This window comes from Hylobates moloch, unplaced genomic scaffold (genome assembly GCF_009828535.3).
Source record: "Hylobates moloch isolate HMO894 unplaced genomic scaffold, HMol_V3 SCAFFOLD_6, whole genome shotgun sequence".
Classification (NCBI taxonomy): domain Eukaryota; kingdom Metazoa; phylum Chordata; class Mammalia; order Primates; family Hylobatidae; genus Hylobates; species Hylobates moloch.
In genome coordinates, this window is record NW_026652281.1 from 118,407,907 (window position 1) to 118,420,363 (window position 12,457).

General features: G+C 42.8%; 1 protein-coding gene across 11 annotated transcripts in view; it reads left to right on the forward strand.

The window, feature by feature from the left end:
- LOC116471632 (protocadherin gamma-C4) overlaps positions 1 to 12,457 on the forward strand; it is a 151,620-nt gene that overhangs the window by 67,265 nt on the left and 71,898 nt on the right. The window contains exon 1 of one of the 11 annotated variants that reach the window (XM_032158159.2): positions 1,696 to 4,736. The exons of the other annotated variants lie outside the window; for them this stretch is intronic. Coding sequence (XP_032014050.1) covers positions 2,301 to 4,736 — 2,436 coding nt within the window. The 5' untranslated portion in view covers positions 1,696 to 2,300. Of the gene's footprint in view, positions 1 to 1,695; positions 4,737 to 12,457 lie in introns of those variants that run through there. 11 annotated transcript variants of the gene reach the window in all.

Here is a 12,457-nt window from a genome sequence, read left to right on the forward strand (position 1 = left end):
CCCAACTACAATGAGGGAACTTTGCTGCATTCCTGCAATCTGTATGTTCCCTCGGATTCTAGAAAAAGAAGATTTAATTTTCTCACCATGACACCAGAAACAGTCCCCCCACAAGATCTTTCTAATGAAGTTTCTCTGGTAGCAAGCTTCACTGAAGAGAATAACAAGATAAGCTCTAACTCTGTTGCTCCTACTCAGGTGAGTTCCAATTAATGTCTTTCATTTACAAATGGGTGTGGTTTAATTTTCAAACCAATATTTTGGCAAGAAAATCTTAAAGATATTATATCTACTATTGCTTCAGGTTTATTTGCCCACTCTTAATATTTCCTGTTCCTTTCTGGGTGGGCCAGTAACTTCATTATTAGCTTTCATGTATTTTTGAAACATTTTGACCATTTTTACGGGAGACTTTTTTTTTTTTTTTTTTTTGACGGAGTCTCACTCTGTGGTCCAGGCTGGAGTGCAGTGGCGTGATCTCGGCTCACTGCAAGCTCCACCTTCCGGGTTTTGGCCATTCTCCTGCCTCAGCCTCCCGGGTAGCTGGGACTACAGGCGCCCGCCACCACGCCCGGCTAATTTTTTGTATTTTTAGTACAGACGGGGTTTCACCGTGTTAGCCAGGATGGTCTCGATCTCCCGACCTTGTGATTCGCCCGCCTCGGCCTCCCAAAGTGCTGGGATTATAGGCGTGAGCCACTGCGCCCGGCCCGGAGACATTCTTTATACACACACACACACACACACACGTGTGAAAAGTGGGTATTATGATACTGCTGTCATTGAGATATTTTAATTGAGGAATAAATTTTTTTCCTGTGGTGTTTCTTGGGACATCAATATTTGAGTATATAAGGCTTTTTCTTTAATCCATTAACTATAAATTTTGAAGAAAATGCGTGAGAAAATGGAGAAAATGCTTTTTAAAAAAAAAATTGAGATTAAGGTCTCACTATGTTGCGAGGCTGGACTCAAACTCTTGGGCTGCAGCGATCCTCCCACCTCAATCTTCAGAGTAGCTGAGACTACAGTTGCCTGACACTGTGCCTGGCAGAGAAAAAAGCTTAAAAATATAAGAACATGGTAATGATTTGATAATATTCAGTTACATTTACTTGTGATTCTTGTAATTCAAGTAAACTCAATTTTATGTCTGATATTTTCTCACGGCTACCTATATATTTCTTCCCAATTTAAAATATATTATTTATTTTATGCCTAGCAAATATCTTATCTTTATAGTATAAATATTTACGCTCATGAAAGTACAGTAGCCAGTTATTTCTTAGGGAGAATTTTTTCCCTATATTTTGATGGGCTTCCGAAAGTATTACCAGTAATTCTCAGTAATTACAATTAGGTCAGTTACCCAGGAAAAGGTAAGTCTGTAACATTCTTTGGACTACCAATTTTCTTTTACTAAGTTGCCTCAACAATAAATATTTTTGAAATGTAATGTATTAATAGAATTCTGGAGTACTTCCGTTATTTCCAGTCAATGCAAGTTGGAATGCTTCTACTTTATGCTAAAAATATTGTTTCTTTTTCACTTGGGTTCTTGTTAAGTGTGATTCTGATAATGTGTACAATCACATATCATTTTTAGGTTTCCATAATATCATGAACATTTGATTTTTAAGCGTTAAATGTCAACAACCTGGTAAAGTAATCCTTCCATTCAGGATCGTTCAAGGAATCTGTTTAAAAATGTTTTTCCCCAAATTATAGCTGAATCAGAAAGTTTAAATTATTATATTATATGATTTGTCAAAAAGAGAAACTCCTAGGGAGACATCCCCCATAATAGGTGTGTTGGGGGAACAGTAATCTCAAAGCAGATGCACTAGCGTTATAAGATTAAAATCATTGTTTATAGAAACTTCCAATTCATTTAAAAGCTCATCGGGGAAAAAAAGCTCATTGGGAAAAAAAAAAAAAAGGAAGCTCACTGAAGTTTCTACTAAAGCTAATACTGTAGATTTCCATCCCTTTTTGAAGAACAGTAGGTGGAGCTATTTAAGATATAAAAACGAAATATCCTTTCTGGGAGTTCAAAGTTGTGCAGTAATTGGTTAGGACTCTGAGCGCCGCTGTTCACCAATCGGGGAGAGAAAAGCGGAGATCCTGCTCGCCTTGCACGCGCCTGAAGCACAAAGCAGATAGCTAGGAATGAACCATCCCTGCGACTATGAGGAAACAACAGAGGAGCTCTGACTTCCCAACTGCCCCATTCTATGGGCGAAGGAACTGCTCCTGACTTCAGTGGTTAAGGGCAGAATTGAAAATAATTCTGGAGGAAGATGAGAATGATTCCTGCGCGACTGCACCGGGACTGCAAAGGGCTTGTCCTGCTGGGAATCCTCCTGGGGACTCTGTGGGAGACCGGATGCACCCAGATACGCTATTCAGTTCCGGAAGAGCTGGAGAAAGGCTCTAGGGTGGGCGACATCTCCAGGGACCTGGGGCTGGAGCCCCGGGAGCTGGCGGAGCGCGGAGCCCTCATCATCCCCAGAGGTAGGACGCAGCTTTTCGCCCTGAACCCGCGCAGCGGCAGCTTGGTCACGGCGGGCAGGATAGACCGGGAGGAGCTCTGTATGGGGGCCATCAAGTGTCAATTAAATCTAGACATTCTGATGGAGGATAAAGTGAAAATATATGGAGTAGAAGTAGAAGTAAGGGACATTAACGACAATGCGCCCTACTTTCGTGAAAGTGAATTAGAAATAAAAATTAGTGAAAACGCAGCCACTGAGATGCGGTTCCCTCTACCCCACGCCTGGGATCCGGATATCGGGAAGAACTCTCTGCAGAGCTACGAGCTCAGCTCGAATACTCACTTCTCCCTGATCGTGCAAAATGGAGCCGACGGTAGTAAGTACCCCGAATTGGTGCTGAAACGCGCCCTGGACCGCGAAGAAAAGGCTGCTCACCACCTGGTCCTTACGGCCTCCGACGGGGGCGACCCGGTGCGCACAGGCACCGCGCGCATCTGCGTGACGGTTCTGGATGCGAACGACAACGCACCAGCGTTTGCTCAGCCCGAGTACCGCGCGAGCGTTCCGGAGAATCTGGCCGTGGGCACGCAGCTGCTTGTAGTCAACGCTACCGACCCTGACGAAGGAGTCAATGCGGAAGTGAGGTATTCCTTCCGGTATGTGGACGACAAGGCGGCCCAAGTTTTCAAACTAGATTGTAATTCAGGGACAATATCAACAATAGGGGAGTTGGACCACGAGGATTCAGGATTCTACCAGATGGAAGTGCAAGCAATGGATAATGCAGGATATTCTGCGCGAGCCAAAGTCCTGATAACGGTTCTGGACGTGAACGACAATGCCCCAGAAGTGGTCCTCACCTCTCTCGCCAGCTCGGTTCCCGAAAACTCTCCCAGAGGGACATTAATTGCCCTTTTAAATGTAAATGACCAAGATTCTGAGGAAAACGGACAGGTGATCTGTTTCATCCAAGAAAATCTGCCCTTTAAATTAGAAAAATCTTACAGAAATTACTATAGTTTAGTCACAGATATAGTCTTGGATAGGGAACAGGTTCCTAGCTACAACATCACAGTGACCGCCACTGACAGGGGAACCCCGCCCCTATCCACGGAAACTCATATCTCGCTGAACGTGGCAGACACCAACGACAACCCGCCGGTCTTCCCTCAGGCTTCCTATTCCGCTTATATCCCAGAGAACAATCCCAGAGGAGTTTCCTTCGTCTCTGTGACCGCCCACGACCCCGACTGTGAGGAGAACGCCCAGATCACTTATTCCCTGGCTGAGGACACCATCCAAGGGGCACCCGTATCGTCCTACGTGTCCATCAACTCCGACACTGGGGTACTGTATGCGCTGAGCTCCTTCGACTACGAGCAGTTCCGAGACTTGCAAGTGAAAGTGCTGGCGCGGGACAACGGGCACCCGCCCCTCAGCAGCAACGTGTCGTTGAGCCTGTTTGTGCTGGACCAGAACGACAATGCGCCCGAGATCTTGTACCCCGCCCTCCCCAGAGATGGTTCCACTGGCGTGGAGCTGGCGCCTCGCTCCGCAGAGCCTGGCTACCTGGTGACCAAGGTGGTGGCGGTGGACAGAGACTCGGGCCAGAACGCCTGGCTGTCCTACCGCCTGCTCAAGGCCAGCGAGCCGGGACTCTTCGCGGTGGGGCTGCACACGGGCGAGGTGCGCACGGCGCGAGCCCTGCTGGACAGAGACGCGCTCAAGCAGAGCCTCGTGGTGGCCGTCCAGGACCACGGCCAGCCCCCTCTCTCCGCCACTGTCACGCTCACCGTGGCCGTGGCCGTGGCCGACAGCATTCCCCAAGTCCTGGCGGACCTCGGCAGCCTCGAGTCTCCAGCTAATTCTGAATCCTCAGACCTCACTCTGTACCTGGTGGTGGCGGTGGCCGCGGTTTCCTGCGTCTTCCTGGCCTTCGTCATTGTGCTGCTGGCGCTCAGGCTGCGGCGCTGGCACAAGTCACGCCTGCTGCAGGATTCAGGAGGCGGCTTGACAGGAAAGCTGGCGTCGCACTTTGTGGGCGTGGACGGGGTGCAGGCTTTCCTGCAGACTTATTCCCACGAGGTTTCCCTCACCACGGACTCGCGGAAGAGTCACCTGATCTTCCCCCAGCCCAACTATGCAGACACGCTCGTCAGCCGGGAGAGCTTTGAAAAAAGCGAGCCCCTTTTGCTGTCAGGTGATTCGGTATTTTCTAAAGACAGTCATGGGTTAATCCAGGTAAGTTTATATCACATCTTCTTTTTTTTTTTTAATTCCTCTGTCGCCCAAGCTGGAATGCAGCGGCACGATCATAGCTCACTGCAGCCTCAAACTCCTAGGCTCAAGCAATTCTCCCAACTTCGCCTCCAGTGTAACAGGGACTACAGGTGCAAGCCATCTGCTATCTGTCTGTCTGTCTGTCTGTCTGTCTATTTATTTATTACTTTCTTGTAGAGACAGGAGTCTCGCTATGTTGACCAGGCTGATCTGGAACTTGGGCTCAGGCGAGCCTCCTGCTTCTCCCTTCCAAAGTGCTAGGATTACAGGCGTGAACCACAGTGCTCCGCCCTTATCAGATATTCTTTTCTGGCTGGGCGCGGTGGCTCACGCCTGTAATTCCAGCACTTTGGGAGGCCGAGGCGGGTGGATCACCTGAGGTTGGGAGTTCGAGACCAGCCTGACCAACATGGAGAAACCCTGTCTATACTAAAAAAAAATACAAAATTAGCCAGGCGTGGTGGTGCATGCCTGTAATCCCAGCTACTTGGGAGGCTGAGTCAGGAGAATTGCTTTAACCTGGGAGGTGGAGGTTGCAATGATCCGAGATTGTACCATTGCACTCCAGCCTGGGCAACAAGAGCAAAACTCCATCTCAAAAAACAACAAAAAAAAACTTTATCCTCTAGTTTCACCCACTGATGACAGTTGCTTTAATCACTTATAATCGCTTCCAAATGAAGATTTTATAATTCCATGTTTCTTCTATAGTTGTTAATTGGCTTTCTACCTTGAAGAAGAGTTTTATATTCTCTATATATGTTTGTTTCTATGATTCCGGAAGCATGGTTTTCTATTTATTCAATGGCCTGTAGTCTGTTAATATCAATTATTTATTTTGATGCTGAAATTGTCCCAGGATTGGCCTTTGGGATTCCCTTTAGACTGATTTCTGTGTCCTTTCTGTTACAGCAAGCTTGAGATTATATCCAAGATTTGTAATTCCAGTGTACTTACTTCTGTCAGTGTACGCAAAGTATGATTTCTGGACTAGGTGACTTGGGCATTGTGGGGGAGGTGGAAATTAGAGGTATTCTCTGTTTTTCCTGTAGGATCTTGCATTTCTTCCTCTTGCTGCTTGTCTCTTTGTGTTGGGAACGGGCCCCCCAAAATCTGGCCATAAACTGGCCCCAAAACTGGCCATAACAAAATCTCTACAGCACTGTGACATGTTCATGATGGCCGTAATGCCCATGCTAGAAGGTTGTGGATTTACCGAAATGAGGGCAAGGAACACCTGGCCTGCCCAGGGCAGAAAACCGCTTAAAAGTGTTCTTAAACCACAAACAATAGCATGAGCGATCTGTGCCCTAAGGACATGCCCCTGCTGCAGATAACTAGCCCAACCCATCCCTTTATTTAACTTTTAGTTAATCTAATATCTATAGAAACGATGCTAATGACTGGCTTGCGTTAATAAATATGTGGGTAAATCTCTGTTTGGGGCTCTCAGCTCTGAAGGCTATGAGACTCCTGATTTCCCACTTCACACCTCTAAAAAAACAAAAAAAAAAAAACAAATTTTTTTTCTTAGCTTAGAGAAATATATCCCTTAGTACACTTGGAATTTATAAAGCAGACATCAATAAATTTATATATATGTGACAGACACCAACAACAATCCAGTCACCTTCCCTCATACTTTATTTATGTACATATATTTTATATAATAGATATAATTTATTAACAATTTATTAAATTACTTTGTTAATACTCTATATCATTTTCTAGATGAATTTATCAATGATAATACTCTTTTCCCACTTTTTTTTTTCCCATTGACCATGCAGCAGTTTTGTGTAGAGCATCTGATAACAACTGATCTGTTTATCTAGGGGGGAGAAATCTAATTCAATGAAAAATATAAATAAAATTTTAATAAACTTTTGTAAATAGAGTGGCTTTTACTACACTTAAGATTGCTAGCAAATTCATAAAGTGAATTTAGTTTCTTCCAAAGTGCAGTAATTCTTTCTGGCCATTAGGGATATGTCCATTTGTACTTTCTCAGTATCCCAAGTCGTTTCGTGGTTTTAAATCATTCATGAACTTCCAAATTTAGTGAATTTATTTCTTCTGCATTTAAAATTTTATCACTTAAATATACAATACACTGTATTGCCATGACAAAAAATGGTAAAGACTGTTTTTCACTTCTGTTATGCATTTCATTAATACAATATCTGTATGTGTTTCCAAGTTAGACATTTCTTTTGCCCATTTCCTACACTAATGATTCCAATGATGACTTTGTGGAATACTCAGAATTAACAAAATGTGTTTTGAGTACTTTTTTTCAGTACTGGGGCAAATTTGCAGTAATATTGCCTGCTTTCTACATTAAATTCCCCATAACTTTTACAACTATGGGAAAATTTCTGAAACGTGCACAGATCTAAGTGTTTTCTGAGAACTTTATGCTTATCATAGAGTGCTTACAGATACTGAATGCTAAAGTGTATTACTCTTTGAAAATCATTGCTTGATTTATTTTGGTGAATTCTGTAAAGATGTAGGGAAACATAACATCCCAATTATTTTTTCTTTCTTTTTGCTGCCTATCTACTTTGAAAGATACAATAGTTAAAACTCAGAAAAGAGATTGGAAACCACTTAGAGAATGAAAGACATCCAAGGGCTCTGAAATGAGGCAGTTGCTGCTTCTGCGACAAAAAAGGGGGCAAAATATAGAGTGTGTGGTTCTACTTGTGTGATTTTTTGAAAGAAAGTATTTGAATTTATCTAAAAATACTAAATTTGTATTTACATTAGTTTTCAAATATAATTTAATAAGTACAGTGTTCTGTAGGCAATATTGAGAGAAACAGGACAATGAAACCTCTCTCCTCCATCATCTCGTATGAACTACCAAAATGTTTATCACATGGACAGTTCTCATACATAGTCAAATAGAAAGAAAGACATAATAGGAAAACAAATGATTTGGGAAGCTAAGCTAACATGGTCTAATTATTCTGACCTCTGCTCACCTAACTTGATTTAGGAACAAATCGTTGAGAGTTAGAGCATGAATAGTCAAGACCTTTAGACCATATCTCAAATATCAGTGATTTCAGTCAACTATGTTTCCAGTTTGAGCTGAATAGGCTTTATTAAATAGTTTTTGAATGAATGGATAAACAAATAATGTACTCTGGGTATTACCTGATACCAGGATTCTGAATTTTCAGATGTATCATAGAAGGAGAGCAGCTTTGCGATTAGGTAACTTCTTTTTTTTTTTTTTTTTTGAGACGGAGTCTCGCTCTGTCGCCCAGGCTGGAGTGCAGTGGCGCAGTCTCAGCTCACTGCAAGCTCCGCCTCCCAGGTTCACGCCATTCTCCTGCCTCAGCCTCTCCAAGTAGCTGGGACTACAGGCGTCCGCCACCACGCCCAGCTAATTTTTTGTATTTTTAGTAGAGACGGGGTTTCACCGTGGTCTCGATCTCCTGACCTCGTGATCCGCCCGCCTCGGCCTCCCAAAGTGCTGGGATTACAAGCGTGAGCCATCTCGCCCGGCCGATTAGGTAACTTCTTAACTGTATCACCTTCAGCAAGTTATTTAATCTCTTTGAGCTTCAGCAAAGTAGGAGTAATCATATCTAATTTGAAAGGTCGTGGTGATGGCTAGGGCTAACAAAAATCTGATTCACAACATGCAATTAATTAACAGTAGCCATTTTTAGTGGTTGACAAAAAAAAAGGACTTATATTTTCAATGCAAGCACACTCGATGTTCTGTTGGGAAAACTAATAATGATTTTTGTGTGCTTCTCCCTGTGGTACAATGGACTGATTTGTGGATGGAAATAAAACTGTTCTAAAATTTTTGTGAAAGCTGGTTTAAAAATCTTAAGTGCCTAGGCACATTCTTGATTGAGAAGCCACAGTTTTAGGCCATAAGAGATGGGGGAAAGATTTTTATATGAGACAATTTTGTGAGTGTTACTTTTTCTTTGTCTGAACCGTAGTGAAATCTAAACAAGGATCCCGTGAAACTTATTTTAAAGAAGCGGTTTACTTCATTGGGATCTTAGATAATTTCACCAGAAAATGGATCACCGAAACCAGAAGGCTGGTGATCATTATTTGGTTTGGGCCATATAAGAACTGAAACTAACGGCTTAGCTTTAGGATTTTTAGGACACTTGTTGATAATTTAGGATTCATAATTAAGATATGTGTTGATTGTTTTCTGAGACTAACTGGGCAGTGGGTTTGGATGTGTTTACATTTCTTCTGATTCCAGTCATAAAATTATGTCAAGGACTTTCCTTGTCTTCTTATGTGTATGACAGATGGGTATGCATCCATTTCATCTAATAAGTTAAAGCGTTCAGCTATAATTTAAAATTTGTAGCTTCACTGTTTTATAGTACCTAAAATTGGAATGTAATCAGTCAGAAGACATTCCTCCATTGCTTTCATTCCGGAAGTATTATGCTTTTTGAAGCAGCAATAGCATAGGAATGTTGAGGAGACTATACTACACTGTTATAGTGTATTTTATCTCATACATCACTTTTCTATGAATTATAAGGCTAATTACAAATGAGCGAAGTGTATCAGTTTTCTTTATGACATGTAACACAGTATAGCTGTGATCATGAATTGAATAGTTCTGGTGTAAAATCTGCTTTATCCTCATATAAGATGTCAGGTTCAGAAAAACAAACACAGTTTCAAAGGGATGTTGATCAAACTGATGAGGCTAAATCTCAAGAAAGAGACACAGTTACCCTCTAATGTTACACTTTGAGTTCACTTTTTTTTTTTTTTGAGACAGAGTCTCAATCTGTCACCAAGCTGGAGTGCAATGGCACTATCTTGGCTCACTGCAACCTCTGCCTCCTGGGTTCATGCGATTCTCCTGCCTCAGCCTCCCGAATAGCTGGAACTACAGGCATGTGCCACCACACTCAGCTAATTTTTGTATTTTTAGTAGAGATAGAGTTTCACCATATTGGCCAGAATGGTCTCGATCTCTTGACCTTGTGATGCACCCACCTCGGCCTCCCAAATAGCTGAGATTACAGGTGTGAGCCACCATGCCTGGCCACTTTGAGTTCACCTTTAAGAAACCATACTTAATGGAAAATTACCAATAATAGGCATACTGTTTAGGATGCATTCCTAAAATATTGATGGCAAAAGATAGCCAGCCTATGGCAAAGCTAATTGGAAAAAATATTTTGTAAAGGCTGAGACTTCTGGATACCAGATGGGAAGGGCTCTGGTTCAGGAAAATGTTTTTAAAAAACTGTCATTGAAGAGACCATAGAATCAAACAAAATAACTTAATCTATATGTAAAAGAAGTTGGTACCACCATAATTTTTCTTAGACATGTCATATAAGAATCTACTCTGTATACTGTCATTGAGGGCAGATATAATTTCTTAGTTCATCATTAACTCTGAAGTATTTCACACTGTAGTTTGTATACCTTCTAAGTACTTAATACAATGCTTGAGTTCAATTATTGGAAAGTGGTCTCTTGGAGAAAAAAGAATCATAGTGCAAAACCAATTATTTTACATGGACTTTTCCTCTATATCTAAACCTTAATAAGAGGCAGCTGTCTGACGTATATACATATATATATATTTGGAGTAGGGGATGGAGTCTTGCTCTGTCGCCCAGGCTGGAGTGCAAGTGGTGTGATCTCAGCTCACTGCAACCTCTGCCTCCTGGGTTCAAGCGATTCTCCTGCCTCAGCCTCTCCAGTAGCTGGGATTACAGCCGCCTGTCACCATGCCCGGCTAATTTTTTAAAATATTTTTAGTAGAGACAGAGTTTCACCAAGTTGGCCAGGCTGCTCTTGAACTCCTGACCTCAGGTGATTCATCTGCCTCGGCCTCCCAAAGTGCTGGGATTACAGGCATGAGCCACCACACCCTGCCAACTTTCTGACTTATCTTACAAGGCTAAGGACCTGGTTTGTTTGTCAAATTTTGAAAATAGATGCCTCAGTTCATAAGATTTCCATATTGTGTGGCAGGCACCTGTAATCCCAGCAACTCGGGAGGCTGAGGCAAGAGAATCACTTGAACCTGGGAGACAGAGGTTGCAGTGAGCTGAGATCATGCCACTGCACTCCAGCCTGGGCGACATAGTGAGACTCTGACAAAAAAAAAAAAAAATCCATATGTGAAACCTCTTAGAAGCTTCCCATATAATTTCAGCTGAAGATTCAGCCAACAATTCATTCTGAGACTGTGTTCCATGGAAAAAATAAAGCCCAGGCATGGAAGTGGGAATAGAAAGAAAGATTCTAAGCCTACAAATACTCAAACATCAAGAAGAAATAAAAATAAGTCATCACTTCGACTTCATGTGCTGACATCACTGAGGTTATAAATTCCCAGGAATATTTTATTGCAGGAGCAAGACTGCATTACTGCCTTTCAGCTTGCAAGTTCCAGTAAGAAACGTCTTTCTCTCTGCTCTCAACTAACCTACAGAATGCTGTCCTCTCATTTCTTCAGGCTGCAGTTCTAGAGTAGGGACTCAGAGTGCCACTGTTGGCCAGTGTGGGAACAGAGATAAATGAGCCTATCCTCAAACATTCCCGCTTGCTGGCTTTTCTAATTTCATGGAATGCAAATCCAAGAGCAGACCCGCAACATTCCTATTATGGCTTCTAGTTCTACAAATTATAAGCAAGAACAGAATGGATTTACAGGCAATGAGTTCAGCTCCTTCTTGGCTGGAGACTCTGTAATCCAAGAAGAGTTTGAAAAGGGGCTTATCTGGGCTGCAGCAGCAGCAGCTTTAACTGTGGAGGAGATGGGGAATGGTGCTGGACTGACAGGCTGGGTAGAACCAAGGCAATTACTGCTTCCTTTCTGCTATTTCTATCCTGCTGGGCATTCTGTATGATACAGATCCGTTATTCAGTCCCAGAGGAGCTGGCCAAGAGTTTAGTGGTGGGAAACCTTGCCAAGGACCTGGGACTCAGTGTCCAGGATGTGCCCGCTTGAAAGCTTTGGGTTAATGCTGAGAAATAATACTTCATTCTAAGTGGGGAAAGTGGAGACTTACTTGTGAGTGACTGAATGGATTAGGAGCAGATACGCCCCCCAATTATAGCTTGGGCCATAATGCTTTGAAATAGTTGAAGGCTAGGCACGGTGGCTCACACGTGTAATCCCAGCACTTTGGGAGGCTGAGACGGGCAGATCATGAGGTCAGGAGTTCGAGACCAGCCTGACCAACATGGTGAAACCCCGTCTCTACTAAAAATACAAAAATTACCGGGCATGGTGGTGCACGCCTATAATCCCAGCTACTCGGGAGGCTGAGACAGAAGAATCACTTGAACCTGAGAGGCAATCGCACCACTGCACTCCAGCCTGGGTGACAGAGCAAGACACCATCTCAAAAAAAATGAACAAACAGTAGTTGAAAATTCTTTAAATGTTTTTCACATGAATATAGAGATTCAGGATGTGAAGGATCATGCACCACAGTTCAGCAGGAATGTTATTAAGTTACATATCTCTGAGTTGACCCAGCCGGAACAAGGTTTGCAACAGAACCTGCAGAAGATCCTGATGTTGAGAGAAATTCCTTACAAAATTATCACCTTAGCAGCAACTCTATATTTCTCGTTGAAGTAAAAGAGACCAACAGTGGAAAGACATATGTTGATCATGTGTTAGAGAAGCCGCTTGACTAGGA